This window comes from Callorhinchus milii, unplaced genomic scaffold, assembly GCF_018977255.1.
Source record: "Callorhinchus milii isolate IMCB2004 unplaced genomic scaffold, IMCB_Cmil_1.0 Scaffold10, whole genome shotgun sequence".
Classification (NCBI taxonomy): Eukaryota; Metazoa; Chordata; class Chondrichthyes; order Chimaeriformes; family Callorhinchidae; genus Callorhinchus; species Callorhinchus milii.
Genome location: NW_024704751.1, coordinates 9,378,997 through 9,397,345, shown reverse-complemented (window position 1 = coordinate 9,397,345; position 18,349 = coordinate 9,378,997). Strand labels below are relative to the sequence as shown.

The window sequence follows — 18,349 nt, the reverse complement described above, 5'->3', positions numbered from 1 at the left end:
TTTAATGAAGACTTTTTAAATTTCAACTTGTCCAGTGTTTTTCTAATTTTCTTCCTACTGGCATATGCTACTCTGCCCATTGATTATCTGCAAATATCTGTAGTGTTAAATGGAGCTCATCTTTCTTACAAGGAAGGAGGATCACTTAGAATAGTGTAGAACACTAGAAAACTGTTCAAAAACAGTAGTGCGAGGCTTGGAAAGACAGCACTAAGAAACGGGCACAAATAATAATAATAATCCTTACGTTTGATATAGCGCTTTTTGCGTCTTCTAGACATCTCAAAGCGCTTCACAGAATATGCTGTAAAGTGAATTGACTGTATATTTGTGGGCGAAACGCGGCTGCCAATTGGGCACAGCAATGTCCCACAAACAGTCATGGATTGAAAATGACCAATTTTATTTTTTGTTTGTTTTTGGAGGGATTAGGCGATTATTAGGCGTGTGGAGTAAGGAAACTTGCCCAAGGTTTCGCCCTGCCGGGAATTGAACCCAGGTGTCTCACTTGCAAGGCAAGTGCTCCAACCACTGAGCTACAGGACTCCATAGGGGATTGTGGTGCGACCGTACACTTAAAATGCCATTAACGACTAAGGCCGGTGTGACCTTTGAGGAACGTTAAGGTTCTTTCGAGACAGGATCCACTGGTGGGGGTGGGGTAGATAAAGTGGCGCTTCCTTGGAGCTGAGCCGGCTACTGTGACATGCTTAGCAAAGGAAAGTTCGAATTAAATCAACCCCCTGTGGTAGATAGGGATTCTCCCACCCAGCTCCCATTAATTCAGCAAGCCACAACCCTAATGGTCCCATCTCGGAGGAGCCATTTTATGTTTCAGCGTGATATGGGCTGAAAGATGCGTTATTGTATGTGTGATTTGCCACACAACTTCCTACCAGGGCCCTTCCCGTGAAGGCTTGAGTGTGTTATTCCAGCCTCAGCACCAGATGCGGGTAATGCATATTGGGGGGCGGCCGGACTCTGAAGTGCAGTACTTTTGGATTGATATAATACGGTAGAGAGGGCCCCACCTCCCGGAGCGGACTCAGCCATTCCTGAAGGAGCACAGCCTTAGAAACAGCCACGCACTTAGCAAACTTCGGCTGGGGCTGTAAACATGGGATTTCTTTTTCAAAAGTAAAACTAAAGGCGATGGGGAAATTCGGCGCTGCGCGGCGGGGGTCACTTCAGCGGAAAGGCCGATCAGCTGCGAAGGAGCAAGTCACCCGCAGGAAGGAGCAGAAACCGGAGCTGGAAGGCCTCGCTGGCGGCCAGGGGGCCGAGCGGGGGCTGGAGAAGGAGCTGCAGCCCCCGGACACCGCGGTGGAGTTGGCAAACCAGGCCGAGCGCTGGAGGGCGTTCCAGAAAAGCCAACGGCTGGACACGGCGGAGGCGGCGGCTCGGCTGTTACTGGATACATTGTAGGCGCGGGGCTGGGAGCAAACTCAGCTTCACCGTCCACGGCGTTGTCCAAATGCTACGCTTTCCTGTACCGCACTTGCAATGTTTTAGTTTTTTTTTTCTTTTTTAAAAAAACCACTGCAGAAATCAAATGCAACAATCCTTGCATTCGACCTGGCGCCTTGTCGCGTTTCTGTAATATAAATGATGTGAAATGATTCTGTAGTGTACGGAGGAAGAAGGGGTATGGAATCAGCGCCAGGAGGGGAGCGAGGACTGCATATCACACATACAATCGGTCCAATTGTCCTATGCCGAAACTTTTAGATGTGTTTCAACTCAGGATATACTGTACAGTGGGCAAAACAGGGCAACAAGTTACACATAGCAATGTCCCACAAACATCCATGGACATACAGTATCCCTTTATTGTATTTGACCTTTTTGATCACGATCTATCAATAAGGTGAGGGAGTGATGCCTCCTGAATAGCAGATCCTGGTTTCACCCTCAAAATATACAGTTAAACCACTTTACAGTATATCATGTGAAGCGTTTTGAGAAGTCATGACTACATGACGAGGCAGATATCAAATGCAAGGATTATTACTGTTATTTTTTGTTCTATATCTGCTAACATAATTTAAATAAATAATCCCTTGTATATTACACACAAACATTTAATTGTATGTAAGTGAGATATGTTTGTTGCTGTGCTTTCAGTGAATATCGAGACCTTGTGAAACACACTGGAGGATGCCACTGTGGAGCGGTGCGGTTCGAAGTCTGGGCATCTGCAGATTTACATGTATTTGATTGCAAGTAGGTACAAGCACACTGCAGCAAGCACAGCAAACAAGTACAGCAGGTAGCAGTTCAGGGACCGCAGTGGGCTTGGCAGGTAGCTGTTACGAACGATATAATTGAAATAGCATGTGGCTGGTACATGGACCATAGGAGGTAAAGAATGTGCAGTAAGTACAGCAGATAGTTGATACATGGTGTGTTTTACGCACAACAGGTTGTCAATGTTATCATGCATACAAAATAATAAAAGGGGCATTATTGATGTCTGTAAATGGTACAGATTCTTTATTGTTACATTTCACATCTTAAGATCACTTTCCAGCATTTCAGCTGTCTGGTTTAGGACATGCAGTAGGCACTATTTCACAGCATCTTAACTCCGGTAGAGGCCAACATTATGCAGCCATACGACACATTCCCTCAGCAGTTTGCATTATATAGAATCTACAATGGCAATTATTACATTATTCCTGTCACTTGCTCCTGCTCAAAAAGAGAAAGGAGATCTCCAAGAGTCCAAGCCAACAGTCGCCCAATTAATATTGGAGATTTACTTAACGTCATGGTTGTTTGTGAGACAATGTTGCGCACACATGGACTGCTGTGTTTGCCTACAAATACAGTCAATCCACTTAACAGTAAAAAAAAATCCCGTGAAGCGCTTTGAGATGTTCTGCAGACATGAAAGGCGCTATACAGAATGCAAGGTATTTTTTATTATATGGCACTTCAGCATTCACTGCAATAGGGGCAGGTTTACAAAGCATAGAGTTACTGCTATAATTCACTCTTAACAATCTTCTCTCACAGCTGCAGCATCTGTACAAGAAAGCAGAATCAACATTTTATTGTCCCTGCCTCCCATTTCAGACTCCTAAAGGTAGGCTTGACCCAGGTAACTAACTGCAAATATAAACCCCAGAAAGTTGTGTTTCTATTCATCCTCAAGAAATATGTTGTTCTAGAAATCTTACTAATTGTTGTCAAAATTTATTACCACATCTTGATGGATCAGCAAACCTGTGCGTCTTCCAGTTCATTGCCACAAATTAGCTCCCGGAACATGGCCCCAGAGACTCTCATCCACATCTTCATTACGTCCAAGCTCATTTCAACACCTTGCTTGCTGGATTCTGCCACTGCTCACGACACAAATTACAGATCAACAAGAACTCTGCTGCTGTATAATCTCTCCCACACCAGACTCTGGGAGGCCATCTCCCAGCAGATTGAATTCATGGTCCTCCTCCTCATTTTTAAATCCATCTGTGGCTTCAATCCATTCCCTCCTCATGGTATCACCAGCCTGCTTCATGTTCACTGCCCAATTTGTCCTACCATCGGTGGGCGAGCTTTCAACCATTCTGCCCCTTTGGTTTACAACTCCCAGAGTCTATGAACCTTTCCCCCTCCCTCCCATCGACACCACATTAACAGCTTGCATTTATATGGCGCATTTCATGTAGGACAGCATTTTGGCGATCCTTTCAACTGCTTTCGTCCACCTTTCTCTCCATCTCATTTTGCGTGTTTCATCCACAAAATATAGTCATTTCACTTTACAGTATATTCTGTGAAGTGCTTTGAGACATCTGGAAGATGTGGTAAGGCTCTATATCAAATGCAAGGATTATTATCTCCCATTCAGCTGTGCAAATGCTTTGACACTTCCTCCCAACATGAAAGATAGTAAATAATTGAAATTTTTTATTGTAAATATACATAGATAGGAGCTTGGCTCAGTTCATGGCACTCTTGCCTCTGCATCAGAATATTATTGTACAACAGAATTGGTTTATGTATCAATTAAAATGAATCAATCCGATTTTATGAGATGTTATCCATTTGTCTTTTCAGGGCACCGACAATCTGACTGTTTATACATTCAATACAAAAACAGCCAAACATACCTTCTGCAAAACCTGTGGAGTGCAGAGTTTCTATTCCCCACGCTCCAACCCTGATGGATACGGTAGGAAAATAATCCATTCAGGAATGTTGATGAGGAATTATTCTGTTTGCAGAATATATGAACTCTCTCAACCAGACTGGAAGCATATGTAATGCTATTAGCTCTCACACCAGAGCTCAAATGCAGTGTCTCTCTGTCCCACTTCATTAAATTGACTCTACTGGAAAATGCAATTATGGATATTGGATGAGTCCATTAGGCCTGTCACTGGAGTTACTCACGAGGAAAGACTATTTAGGTGAGTTACCTCAGCATTACTGAGGAAACCTTACCCAGCATCAGCCTTCAAATAAGGAGAGAAAATGGAGGGGGGAGAGATCAATGAGAGTGAAATCCAAATCTTTAAATACACAGTCAACTCATTTTACAGTATATTCTGTGAAGCGCTTTTGAGACGTCTCGAAGATGTGATAAGGCACTATATCAAATGCAAGGATTATTATTAAAGAGAAATTTAGCAAATACCTTCTGTAAATTCATGAATTTGTGCTCCTGCAGTTAGGGCTCGGCTCTAGTTCAGTTACCTCACAAATCTACCGTGAAACACCACCATCATGTTACACATATTGTGGGTTAGATCCCAGAATTCATATGCAATTCCTGATATGATTAATGTCTTACACAATTCCAAACATCAGATTTCCATTCTCAGCTCCATCGCTGCAAAGTATCCACGTTTCAATTTTCTTTTGCCCTCAAACTACTTTAGATGTTTTGCAACACATCTCAACCAGGTTGACAGTCATCTGCACTGCCTATGGTTTATGTTACCTACCTTTGTGTATGTATTATTCCATTGTTTGCTCTATCACTAGGATAACACCTATTGTGTCTCTGTAGGGGTGATGCCTCACTGTCTGGATGATGGGACAGTCCACAGTATCAATGTAGAGAAAATCAATGGCAAAGAGTGGGAGAAGACCATAAAGGAGCACAAGACCATTAAGAATATGTCCAAAGCAATGATTTAAGCACATACCATATTAATAACTCTTGAGTATGAAGTCATTGTTGGATTCAGAAGGTTATTCTGGCTTCCATGCTATTGTCTCACTTGTTCTACAAAACAGCTAGTATGGTCCATTCTGTCTCATCTCATGATTTTCCAATATCTTTTCTATTTCACCCGTTTGAATAAGATAAAATAACTGACACATAGGCAGACAGAAATACAATTCAGATCTTCTCACAAGAATAAAAAAAAGAAAACAAGTTCAGAGTCCCAGAAATTGAAACCACAATTACATCACTCAGACACAGTTTGCTATAGAATCCTTGATTTTTGTTTGACACTGCTTTTGAAAGACACTTTGTGCCTGGTATTCATGTACTAGATACCGCTCAGACTTGTATTAAAGTGCTTATTGATAATATTGTTTTGGGCTTTTTTCCCCACTATCTTCAAACATCTCTGCAAAGAATCAAACTGCCCAGAAAAACAGGATTTTTCATCACTTTGATAAACAGAATCCAATACATTTGAAGGGCAATGATCCTGATCCGAAGTTTATCAGGAAATTTGGTTCAGTGTATTTATAAGCATGTAACGAGAAATTCGTAGGTAGATATGGCGGAACCAGAGCAGCTGACTTCGATGACAGAGCATAGCGTTCTGAAACAAAAAACAGTTACAATACAACTTTCTGCTCAATAACATGAGAGCTATCAGTGACAGGAATGGAATAATTTTCTATTACAGTAAAGCTCCCACATGCACTCCCAGTATGTTTATTCCACAGATAAAAGCTGCTGAATATTTCAGGCCTAAATGTGGCTGAATGCATAACATTTAAACAGAGTCATAAACAAAGAAAAACTCCATGAAATAATAATAATCCTCATGTTTGGTATCTCTGCCTTTTACATTGGAAGGATGTCTGAAAGCGCTTCAAGGGATGTAATGGAGATTGGAGTGACTGTATTTTTCTAGGACACAGCACGGAGGATAAAACAAGATGTAAAACAAAAAATAACAAAGGACACAAAATGAATTGCTTACCCTGGCCTGTTGATATTCCTCACTAGATAATATGTATATCATATCATGAGGTCTTAGCCAGCTGATCGGCAGGTCCAGGATGGAGATGTATTTCCGAATGATGTTGGTGGATTCTAGTACAAGAACCCGGCACCCTAAACAGGATCAGAGAGTGGCTGAATGTTAAATACAGACCGTGGTTGTCTTGGTTCTGGATACTTTGTCTTTTGCGAGAGGCAGGCAGAAGCAGTTCAATTCATTTTCTGAAATCACTAAGTAGATCCAGGAATAGCCCAGCGGTAGATCAAGCACCTCCGCTCACAAACGCGCTGCACTAATCCGAGCACATATCCAATGTACAATAATGGACGTATATCGCGGATCACTTACCCACCGGTAGCTTCCGCTCTGAGCAAAGCTTCCTGTAAAAGGACAACAGGCGTTAGATACAATAATAATAATCCTTGCATTTGATATAGCGCTTTTCACGTCTTCTCGACGTCCCAAAGCGCTTCACAGAAAACACTGTAAAGTGAATTGACTGTATATTTGTGGGCGAACGCGGCAGACAATTGCGCACAGCAATGTCCCCACAATCAGTCGTAGATTGAAAATGACCAATTTATTGTTGTTTTTGTTTTTTGGAGGGATTGTTATTAGGCTCTGTGTGGAGTAAGGAAACTTGCCCAAGGTTTCGCCCTCTGCCTGGAATTGAACTCAGGTCTCTCGCTTGCAAAGCGAGTGCTCTAACCACTGAGCTACAGGACTCCCTCCCTATGTGACATTTTTATTCCTCACCTAACAGTGCGGCACATTCCATCCTCCAGCTCAGTCAGGTCTAATGGGTCTAATGCTGCTACTCTGTGAGTCGAGCATAACATGTACCATTTGGGCAGCACCTTTCTCTGACTGCCTGAAAAAACATCTCTCATCATCTCTCCTCGTGCCCCACCCAATGGTTCGCCCAAGCCATTGCAGGATCAGGTTTTGCTCGGGGGAGTTGAACCACCTGGCTAATGACATTATCTTGCTGAGCAGCACAGCACAAAAGTGCCCAGAGCATTGGTCACGTGGATCAATTCATTTGCCAATAGGATCGACAAAAAAAAAATGACAAAAAAAAAACCCTTTTATAAAATCCCTTTTGGTGGAAAGGCTTAAAGTGTTCTTGCCAATACTGACTCACCAATACCGAAGCACAATTATGTTCAGTAACACCCCCATGTCCTGACTTTTTATAGGAATCAATATTCAGCAGATACCTGATGCTTAGGTTCAGCAAAGTCAAACATTCATTAGTTCTGTGCTGTACTACATAAATGTTTACAGCTATTATTTTTGTAGCTTAACACATTTTAATATGGCGTTAGCAGGTCGCAGAGTTAGGAAGGAGCAAGGCCATGGAGGGCTTTGAAGGCGAAAGGTCTGCAGGTAGCAATTTTTTGCCTTCTCCACACAAATTTCTGAGAATTACAATATTCCTGCTTTTCCGATCACCTGCAATAAGTTGCAATGGTCTGAGAAAATGGGAGGTGAACGAGTCTGTGACCTTGGCTTTTTGTACAAAGCTTCATTCTTCAAAAGATTGTATACAAACCCATCCCCAACATGCAATCAGAGGGCATCCAACTCTCAGAATACAGGTACTCTTTATCCAATTTTGTTTCCCGATAAGGCTTTGCTGGCACCGATACAGCCACAGACTTGTTGACAGGAGGCAGAAATGTCACTAGGGCTGAAGGTCACTGGTTCGTGCAGTGGAGCAAGAAAAGGGTAGAACACGAGAGCAGAGAGCAGCGTTCCAGGCCCTGGGGGCTCCAGACATGCTGACATTTCCCAGACTGCGAGCGGCAACGTGTTAACCCCTTCAGCACCGAACTGTTCAATTTTCAAAATTCCTATTGGATTTTAACCAGGTAACATCCACAGAAACCTCTTGCTCCCCACCTTTTCTTGAACAAGTTGATGAACATCGTCGTACCCCTCAAACGTGTTTGGTAACATAATATTCAAACTGAGTGAACCCTGTTTGGTGTGTCTCGGAAATCTGGCTCCTGAGCAAAGAGCGTCCGCAGCACTCCAGGAGAGAAGAGTGCTCAAAAAGGGCACAATTCACTACTTACCTGACAGCATAGTAGACAGCGATGTGATTGACATGTCCGCTCACTCCTCCTTCATCGAATGTTAGTACCTATGACATAGCAAAGGGTGAGATCTTAGCTATAACAGTCTGCTGACAAGGAACAAACTATTTTGCAATTGTATTTTGACGTTTTTAAAGGCAAGATTTTGACCAGGCGTTAGTGCAAAAAGATACTGCTGTGCATAAAAGGTGCAGCAAGTTTCATTTTTTCACATCCTGATAACCAGTCACAGTACTACGGGAGGTGGGGACAGGTGACAGGTGTGCACCCCCCAACTGGGATGGGGCTGGTGGCATTAACCATAGAGATGCCACAAACTGCTTTTAAATGAGTGTTTCCATATTTTTCAATCCACCCTCTCTTTTATTACAGACTTCATCCCAGGGCCGGGTGAACTGGTCTCTGCCATAAAACCTTATTACCACAAGGACCTGAGAAGGCAGGAAAAATTGTTGATGTGATGACTACAGACGGATGCCCCGTGGCATTGGTTTGCCTCCATGGCACTGTGAGGAGAGATCAGGAGTTGCGAAAGGATACATCTCTGGTGAGAGAGCTTTGCTTCAGTTTCAGTGATTTTCAGCCTAGGATCAAGTGTAGTTTTAACTTTGCGCGGTTATGGATGTCGAGGTCATACTGAGATGAAGGTGGAGGCGTTATAAGCTTGGAACCGGTGTGCCTGTGTCGCCTTCCGGCCTTTTGGCAGCACAACATTAGGGCTGGCTTGAAGGTCTGGATTATACCAGAGTTTTGAGACACAGGACTGTGTAAGTGGGTTATTTATGTAACTGAACTAATTCGGAACAGGAGGGAAGTCCCCCATCTGGGGACCGCAAGAAAACAAATTCAAGCTTTAGTGATTCATCAAATTATGATGAACACAGTGAGGGACAACATGCAGATTTGAATTCTCTTTTGTTGCTGTCTTTCACACAATGACCCATCTCTTCAAAGGTCATTATATAAACAGCACAGAATGCTAATCTTCATTGATGCAAAACTACAAATCACCCTCTGAGACAGTAACTTGAAGAGCTTCACTGCTGCCTGTTTGTAATGGAGCCAAAATAAACAAGGAATACTCCCAAGTAATCTCCAGAGTGGAGGAGGAAATCTGCCTCATTATTTGCAAAAGCAAAACGCCTGGGACCCAAACTGCAAACTGTCCAACCTTCTGACTTGGCCAATGCAAGAGGAATGGAAAACCAATCATTTCCTTATTGTTCCTGGCTCCAGCGTTTTCTGTCTGAGACACGAACCGCAGCGTTGGTAAACTTTCTAAAACGCAAAGCAGACTTTCTCTTCCTCTTTAGGAAGTGGGCCATCCAAGAATCACAACAAAAGTCACTTGGCTTCAGTCAGTGCTGGGGCTTCTTCGTTTATATGAAAATAACTATTTAAATGTAACCATTTCTGTATCTGGACCAGAGTAATTCAGAGGAAGTGGCAGCAGTGCATGTTGTGGTGAGCTCCCTTGTTTGTTCAGATAGAGCCCATTGTTTCTAGTAACTGAGCATTTCAGATGAAGTTTGTCATACATCAAACAGGAGGGGGCATTGCTGCTCCCAGAATTAAGACGCAAATTATTTTTAAACTGTCCAGGGTTTAAGAAACAGACAGGAAGATGTATTCACAGAGTACATTTCAACAATGAATGACACTCACTCAATACATCGCCTTACAATAATAATAATCCCTGCATTTGATATAGCTCCTTATCACGTCCTTGAGATGTCTCAAAGCGCTGCACAGAATATACTATGAAGTGAGAGGACTGCAAAGGGGAATTTTCCTTGGCCTTCTTTATCAGGATGAGCAAAGTTGGGAGTTGGGAATTGTGCGCGTGGGATGGCAATTATACCACCCAGACCTCCCTGCAGTGGGTCTCACTGTGCTCTAATAAGATCCACCACCGGAGGGCGCTTTACACTGATAACTGGAGACATCTGTGTGAGCAAAGGGTGTGTGGTGTTCGGTAAGAAACCGACAACACAACAGAACCAGAGAAACCTGAGAGGACTTTAGAAAATAAGCAGTGCTAAAAAGGCAAAATGGATGACAATAAGAACACAATTAAAATGGCATCGATTTGAAAGGCTTTAGAATAAGGGGACAGATTTTTTTAAAAAAAGTAATTCTCCGAGGTAATAGACGGAAAGTGAGTGTTGAGGGGACCCACAAAGGGGTTAAAAGTACAGAGGCAGATCTTGGATTCTCACCAGGCCGATGTGATGCGATTGGATGTATCTCAAGATAAGTGACGAGACAAGGTCCCGGTCCCATTGCACTCTTGGATGATCCGGAAGATCTCTGCAGGAAAGGGCGAAAATAATAATAATAATCCTTGCGGTTGATATAGCGCCTTATCACGTCTTCAAGACATCTCAAAGCGCTTCACAGGATATACTGTAAAGTGAATTGACTATATATTTTGTGGGTGAAACCAGGCAGCCAATTTAGAACAGCCGTGTCCCACAAACAGTCATGGATTGAGTGACCAAATTATGTTTAAAAGGGATTATTACCCCCGGAAATGAGATCCGCTAATCAACTAACTACCAGGTTCCTACTTACTGCTGGAGGCGTGTGGAGTAAGGAAACTCAAACCTAGGTTCTCTCCCTTGCGAGACGGGTCCTCTAACCACTAAGCTACAGGACTCCTGACACTGCCTGACCCCGACCTTTGGAACCTAAAATTCAAACCCTAGGACTCACATGCCCAACTCCAGACGTGACCCATCACTGACATTGCATGCCAGACTCCCCAAACACACTGCACAGCACCAATCAGTCTATGTAGGTCAATAAGGAAAAAGAGTGCATCATCATTGTGTTTTCTGAATTGTAAAGTGAATCATTTGAAAAATTAAGTTCTCTCTGCATCATATCTTGGTCAAGCATTTCTGGAGGCTCGGTTGTTAGCTCAAGGTCACAGTGCACCCATTATACAGAGGATTTCAAAAGGATCCTGACAGCTTCTAGTGTGGAGCTCCAGCAGTTACTGCAGTCAGGCAGGGTGATGGATCAATGTATAAATCAGAGCCTGCGGAGGTCACTGGGTCACAAGCAGAAGAGGGTGGAAGGGGGGAGGGAGGGGGATTGGGGCCAGGGAGGGAAATTAATCACAAACCAAATACACAATCCATCAAGAGAAGTATTTACATCTAGAACTTACTTGCTGTGAATCACATTTGGTTCAAGGGTCAAGTCCATCAACAACAACAGCTTGTGTAGGGTAGCGTCCCAGAGTGCTTGACAGTGGCGGAGCACGACTCCAAGCCATCACACGCAAAAGCTATTTACTCCTTAAGACCGGATGGAATGAAAGGGGTAAAATTGAGATATGTCTGTTTTTTAAGGTCCCAAGTTCAATCCCCGGTCTGTGTTGAGTTGATCTGGCCTGAGTTAGCTCAGCACTAGAGTGGTCACAGTGGAGGCTTGGTTTAACATCCCAACCTTAGTTTAACATCTCATCCAAAAATTGGTGTCTGACAATGCAGAACTTCCTCCAGGTTATGATCATAACCCTACATAATGTCAAGACCTGGTATGCGGCAAGAACCATCAACCTTTTGACCCAAAGGCGAGAATGCTGCAAACTGAGCCATAGAATGAGTCAGAAGGTTATAATTTTGCTGAGGAAACAGCTCACATACGGAGTCCCGTAGCTCAGTGGTTAGAGCGCTCTCCTCGCAAGCGGGAGGACCTAGGTTTGATTCCCAGGCAGGGCGAAACGTTGGGCAGATTTCCTTACTGCACACGCCTCTGTTTTGCTCACAGTAAGTAGGAATCTGGTTGTTAGTCGATTGCGGTCGGGGCCTGAATNAAAAAAAACTTTCGCTCAATAAAATCCTCAGTCGTCAAAGAGTTAAACATTGTCAAGCCAAATGCTTTGAACTGCTGCCAGCAAGAGATGGCACTTCACAACACTGCTCCAGGAAAGCAAGACCTTACGCAATGATTTTGCCATGGCAACAGCACCAATGACCCGGAGTAACCTCTGGCAGCGAGCGAGCGCTTCTCATGCTAATTTTATAGCCTGTGGCTTCTGAAATGCAGCTGCTGAACTCTGACCTACAGGAAGGGGGTGGGTGGGTGTCTGTGTGTGTGTATGTGGGTGGGTGGTTGTGGGGAGGGTTCTTTACGATTGATAAATCTATTATGGTCTCGCGGGGCACACCAATACAGCCTCCAAGATTGTGTATAAAAGGAGACTTGTCAGCAACAGTCTTTATTGACTGCCTTGGGAGACAAGGTCACACAACGAATTAAATATGTTGATGTGGAGCAGTCCCCAGAATGCAGTCTCCAACAGACACACAGACTCTGCAACTCAAGGGGCCCCAGCAGTGCAGTGCAGTGCAGCACCTCGGTGTGGCCACACTACTGTGGTTGGATGTAGGAATTTCCTTGCGCTTCACAACATAGCAGCAGCGTATGTTGTCCAGGGGCTCCTCGCCAATGCTAATGCCCATCACCTCCCTGCAGCTGCAGTGAGCCAGCCTTCTGAATAGAGGTTCAAGCTAAAAAGAGCTAAGAGGTGGCCAGTCAGTCTGTCAACACCTGAACAGAGGTAATACACAGCTGGACTGCGTCACAACAAATTGATGTACCGGCACATTGTTTTGCCCACAAAATATACAATGAATTCACTTTCCAGTTTATCCTGTGAAGCGCTTTGAGACGTCTCGAAGACGTGATTAGGCTCTGTATCAAATGCAAGGATTATTATTATTACTACTAAACAGCAAATGTGACATCTGTGAGGCAGATTGTGAAGGTATCTCTGCTTGTGGTTTACATTGATGGTCTTTACGTTAAAGTTTTAATCAAACGGGGAACCTAGCTCGCGAGAAGTCCTCGCGGACGGGTGAACAAAGTGTCTTGCTGCAGAATGCAAAGCAGCAGCATGTTGTGAGTCTGCAGGACCTCCGAGCGTGCTGTCAAAGCAATCCATCCAGCACTTCCTTTAGCATCACAGAGCCCAGGGTCAGGTCAGTTCACTGCTAATGCATCAGAGCACAGTGCACGTATCTACCGATTATAATAGAACCCAGAATGCCCCAGGATAGGAGGGCTGTCAGCGCAGCCTTCCTATTCAAGCATAAAGCTCAGTATTAGCATGTTCATTGCTAAACATTGACAGAGCCAGGGAGCCATGAAGAGAAACAGCAAGGCTCCCCATAAAACAATTAACCCTCAAATGCAAACGTTTCTCTATATAATAGGTCATTTGAAGCAAAGATGAATTAGGAGGAAAAACCTCAACCTATTATTGGTGAATTATTTTGGGACGCCTTCCCGATTTATCTCATCACAAAAGATTGCCTTTCTCTTGTACCTTCCCTTCTGCCTTCAAAACTTTCTTAAAAGTCTTTCTTTGATCATGCCTTTATCATAATAATAATCCTTGTATTTGATACAGCCTGATCGCGTTATTATTATTATGATTTATAGGTAAGGGGTTTGTGTAGAAGAAACATCAGGAGTTTGGGCCAAATGGCTTATGTCCATGCCACATCACTCTATGTAACTCTATGTAAGTTGGTATGACCCAATATCTTTTCACACACATCAAGCATGACCATATTCCAAAGAATTAGTTTGATGTTCTATTGACTCTGCATTTAACATTTTTTAAAAAAAGATAAAAGTGTTCCCTGATGGCAGTGAATGAATGAATAAAATAAATAAATCAGTGTACTACTAAGCCAGTAAAGCCAGAAAGGTCAAGGTTCCATTGATGACCTGAGTTAGTTGATGCCAGCCAGAGCAGCAAAAGAGGTTTGAAAAATGGCTAAGGAGGGGAGAAAAATAACCCATAGCTTAGTTGAATGGAATGCCGCCATCTAGAACTTGGCATGTGGATGCCAAGCAAAGAAAGTTGGCATTGGTATTGCCAAGACAAAGGCATTCCTGGGAATGTTGTGAACACACTCTGCCACAAGAGATTGTGCGTTGTGTTTGCGTAATACAACACACTTTATTACAGAAAGATCATCCAAACAAGCACTTTGTAACCCACAGTGAATTCTCTAAAACACAAAGCTTAAATCTTGGGCATGGAGGTCCAGTACTAAGAGCTTTAGGTGAGACAACAACCACAACAACAAAATTACATTTTGTATAGCGCCTTTCACATCAGGAGGACGTTCCAAGGTACCGGACAGACAGAGTTTCGGACCCGAGCTGGGGGTCGGAATCGGTGGGGGGTGGGGGAGGAGGGCACAGGGTGGGGAAGCAGGGAGATCGAAAGCATGGTCGAAGAGGAGGGTCTTGAGATGGGTCTTGAAGGAAGCAAGGGAGGGGGTGAGGTGGCATGACTGCGGGTTGGAGTTCCAGAGAGTGGGGGCAGAGTGACAGAAGGCCCACCTGCCAATAGTGGGGCAAGTGAGGTGGGGAACGTGAAGCAGAGCAGAGGGAGTGAGCAGGATGGTAGGGGGTTAGGAGATCACAGAGGTCGGGGGAGCAAGACCATGGAGGGCTTTGAAGGTGAGGACAGAGGTAGAGAGGTACAGTTGGCTGCGCCATAACCCACTCTGCCTTCCCCCACCTCCCCAATAATCACCCAGCTCTGCCACTGTCTCACTCCGCAGGCTGCCGAAACCCTCAGGACAGTGCAAATGTGTTTTTAATTAACACTGCAGCAGTCACCTACCTGTGGTCTAGGACGGTTATATGGGACAAGGAGATTCCTAGAGCACCACAGCTCTCCAGTAGCTCTTTCTTACGAATCTCCCCTTGATTGTAGAAATTCCCTGAAAGCATCAAAGAGCCGCAGTTTCTCACTTTCACAGCACTGAGGGTGTGCAAAAAATACAGAACATCCACACAACGTTAACTCATTATTTATCTTAAAATCAGGAAAATAACCTGTTTTAAATCTTAGTTGTTCTATATATAGTTCTGGTGATAAAAATCTAGTCAAGACCGGTCATTGTGGATTTGTGGTTTATTACAATGCTGCTTTGCTTTGTTGCAGAACCGTGCAAAGTATATATTATAGTTAAAACATCACCAAATGTAGAGACTCAACGGTTTGGGAAAATTATAATTAATTAAAAATAATCATTACCAGGATTTCAATTAATTAGGTTATTAAAATCCATTCATTTGGGTTTTTCAGAGAAAATTCAAAGAGCTGACGTTGAATGTCAGTGTGGTACAATAAGGGCAAGAGCTGCCTGGTATAGGCAGGGATCAGTACTGCTGGACAAGCAGCAGGAAAGCTTGACAAAGACAGTGCTCTCAATGCCAAGCTATGTCGGTTCAGCTGATTAAATCTCAGTGATACACCAATGCATATTCTGGAGTTAACCTGCATCTTATACTCTCTGGAATTAGATAAGTAGGGTGTGTCGTTCCTGGAAGGGTGCTCTCATTCTATTCCATAACAGGGAAATTTCCATGCAAAGATGAAACTCTCAGTTTGCTTTGGACACAGAATGGCGATGAGTGTCCGTGTGTGACCAGATCAGGCTGACAAACCAACAAAAATAGTACTGTATTGTATTCACATTGAAACAGTAATAATTTAATTACATCTGTTTTCTCTAAACGTTAAAGACTTTGGCTGCAATTTTGGCAAATGGGAGAATGGGATACCTCAGATAGAGAGCTAAGTGGCTCAAATACCGTTTGCTGGAAAATATTAAACGTACCTAAAACAAGTAGTAATATTTTCCATCTGTTTTACATCACAAATTGGCGATTAGATTTATTTAATCAGAGCTGAGAGTGAAGTGACCCAGACGTCAGATAGAGTGATACTAGTTTATTGGCTCTTCAATAGGAAATCGCTCTCTTTCCTCATTCCTCAAATCCTGGCTCCGCCATTGCTAAACGTCCCGTTTGATAACTTTCAAGCAGTGAAGTTATTCATTGTTAGCAACGGGCTTGCAACGGTAGCGTTCCGAATCAGCCTCTATTAAAAAGCTGGACGAATCTGCGATGCACTCCTCTTCTCCATATAACTCACAGGGAAGATTAATTAACAACTCAATCAATGTTTATCTGGGAGCCGTCAGCGAAAGGCATTGTGCTGAATATTGAACATCTGTACCGCGACACGCGGTACAGGTCCTCCCAGGCCAAGTCGGCAACAGCATGGGCTGTGGGATAAGGTTTTCTTTTTGATCAGCTGAGTGTCTGACACACGTGCAGATCTATCACCAGCCAAAGAGTGTCCACATCAGACAGATGTCGAGGCTGGACACCTGCGTGTAGAGGGAATGTGAATGCTCCCCCCTCCCCCTCCCCCCCGGGGGGGGGACATATACTGCTTACCTCATCCCGGAGGGAATTAGGCTCAGGTTGGCGAGAGCTGAGGTTTGGGGACCCCAGAGTGTGTTGGGGGGTACTATGGCAGTGTAACGAGCTGAAACCACCCGGTGTGTGAGTGAGCGCCGCCCACCAAGGACCACCCCCGACCGTTAGGGCTTCGGTTTGCAGTGTTCACAGGAGCGGAGCGGGAATCGTCCCTTCCCTCCCAGTGACGGCTTTGACCCTGTTACCCCCCCCCCCCCCCCCACCCTGGGAGGAATCCCCGCCCGGACTCTCCACCCGGTCAGCCACAGCAATAATAATAATCCTCGCATTTGATATAGCGCTTTTCACGTCTTCCTGACGTCCCAAAGCGCTTCACAGAACACACTGTAAAGTGAATTGACTATATTTATGGGCGAACGCGGCAGCCAATGGCGCACAGCAATGTCCCACAGACAGTCGTGGATTGAAAATGACCAATTTATTATTGTTTTGGGTTTTTTGGAGGGATTATTATTAGGCTCTGTGTGGAGTAAGGAAACTTGCCCGAGGTTTCGCCCTCTGCCTGGAATTGAACTCAGGTCTGTCACTCGCAAAGCGAGTGCTCTAACCACTGAGCTACAGGACTCCAGAAATGTTAGCAGAGCAGAGCTGCCTCTCCCTCCGCCCCGTCACTGCGCGGCCTCGGGTTGTCAAGTGGGAACGACCGACAGCTCTTCATCGCAGTTATCTCGCAGGGCCGAGCCGCCGCCATTACCTGCCGACAAACACAGGACCCGCACGGGGACCCCGCAGCCCACCAGCCTGACCGCGGCCGGAGCGAAAAACATGCACTCGTCGTCCGGGTGAGCGATCACCAGCAGCGCCGGCCTCAGGCCCCCGGTCACAGGCGGGGACAGGCCCCCGCCCGCCGCCGCGCCCTCTCCCTCTCCCGCCGCCGGCGCCAACCACAAGCCCAGGCGCTGCCGCTCACGTCCCCTGATTTCGCCGCTGATTTTCCGCATCCACAGAGAGAGGCCGAGGCAGAGAGCGGCCGCCAGGAGCCCGGCTCCCGCCAGGCCCGGCGTCTCCATGGCAGCGGGCAACCGCGCCACCGCGCACACCTCACCTCCTCCCCACGCGCTCCATCCGCCAACCGTCACCCGCCGCCCCGCACGAACGTTCCGCCCCGTCTCGCCCCGCGGGGCCACACCTCCCCCGAGAGACCCCACTGCCGCATCAGTCAAACCCGGGGTCCCGTGACTGACCCCCAGTGAGGCCGCCCCGATGGGCATAATCTCGCGCTGGGGGGTGGAGGGAGCGGGGAGGGGAGGGGGGGCTCTCTGGGGGGGGGGGTTTCCAGAGCATTTGTTGTCTTCCGGACGACATTACTGTTACACCGCCGGGTCCCTGTTGGGACATACAGAAGGAGCGTGACCAGCGCCCCATCACCGGAGGGACCGGGTACCGGGGCCCCGAGCGCCCCGGGGCGCCCGCGGTTGGCGATGGGTGGGCGGGAGCCGTTCCCCGGGGCCACCGCTGACCCGCGGGGCGCCACCGCTCGGCTCCGTCTTCCCCCCGGTGAGGACCTGGCGCATGCGCAGAGCGCCGCGTGTCTGACGGAATCGGGTCCGGAAAGAAACGGGGTCAGAAGCGGCCGGAGCTGCGGCGGCGGCACCTCGAGCGGAGCCCCACACACACACACACACCGGGGGTAGCGCCAGCGGCCCAGACCCCGGGGCCCGCGGGGATGGCGCGGCTCAAATGCTGAAGCCGCTTTCGCTGACGATCGCCATATTCCGC

At 45.8% G+C, this 18,349-nt stretch overlaps 2 protein-coding genes and 1 long non-coding RNA gene across 4 annotated transcripts; 2 read left to right on the top strand and 1 right to left on the bottom strand.

Moving 5' to 3' along the window:
• Positions 1-797: 797 nt before the first annotated feature.
• cenpv (centromere protein V) lies at positions 798-5,551 on the top strand. Its single transcript, XM_007896472.2, has 5 exons — positions 798-1,421; positions 2,125-2,223; positions 3,019-3,088; positions 4,066-4,180; positions 5,021-5,551. The coding sequence occupies exons 1-5, from the start codon at positions 1,153-1,155 to the stop codon at positions 5,149-5,151; spliced, it is 684 nt and encodes a 227-aa protein (XP_007894663.1). The 5' UTR covers positions 798-1,152; the 3' UTR covers positions 5,152-5,551.
• Positions 5,465-17,662, bottom strand: pigl (phosphatidylinositol glycan anchor biosynthesis, class L). 2 transcript variants are annotated; one of them, XM_007896469.2, is made up of 7 exons: positions 17,325-17,662; positions 14,961-15,060; positions 10,522-10,612; positions 8,282-8,349; positions 6,549-6,580; positions 6,180-6,313; positions 5,465-5,792 (listed from the first exon to the last, which is right to left on the bottom strand). In XM_007896469.2, the coding sequence occupies exons 1-7, from the start codon at positions 17,638-17,640 to the stop codon at positions 5,691-5,693; spliced, it is 843 nt and encodes a 280-aa protein (XP_007894660.1). In that variant the 5' UTR covers positions 17,641-17,662; the 3' UTR covers positions 5,465-5,690. The 2 variants fall into 2 exon arrangements, with proteins under 2 accessions (XP_007894660.1, XP_042194351.1); XM_042338417.1 differs by lacking the exon at positions 5,465-5,792 and having other exon boundaries at positions 6,066-6,313.
• On the top strand, positions 7,461-9,402 carry LOC103180538. The gene is made up of 3 exons (XR_488118.1): positions 7,461-8,074; positions 8,675-8,849; positions 9,257-9,402. It is a non-coding gene; the product is annotated as an uncharacterized LOC103180538 (long non-coding RNA).
• Positions 17,663-18,349: the final 687 nt, after the last annotated feature.

Coding starts and splice junctions, on each gene's coding strand:
- cenpv (XM_007896472.2), top strand. CDS start 1,153: ATGGGGAAATTCGGCGCTGCGCGGCGGGGGTCACTTCAGCGGAAAGGC. Junction 2,224..3,018: donor TTACATGTATTTGATTGCAA/GTAGGTACAAGC, acceptor CTTCTCTCACAG/CTGCAGCATCTGTACAAGAA. Junction 3,089..4,065: donor CCCATTTCAGACTCCTAAAG/GTAGGCTTGACC, acceptor TTGTCTTTTCAG/GGCACCGACAATCTGACTGT.
- pigl (XM_042338417.1), bottom strand. CDS start 17,640: ATGGAGACGCCGGGCCTGGCGGGAGCCGGGCTCCTGGCGGCCGCTCTC. Junction 10,613..14,960: donor ATAACCGTCCTAGACCACAG/GTAGGTGACTGC, acceptor CCTTTCCTGCAG/AGATCTTCCGGATCATCCAA. Junction 6,581..8,281: donor GCTGTCTACTATGCTGTCAG/GTAAGTAGTGAA, acceptor GTCCTTTTACAG/GAAGCTTTGCTCAGAGCGGA.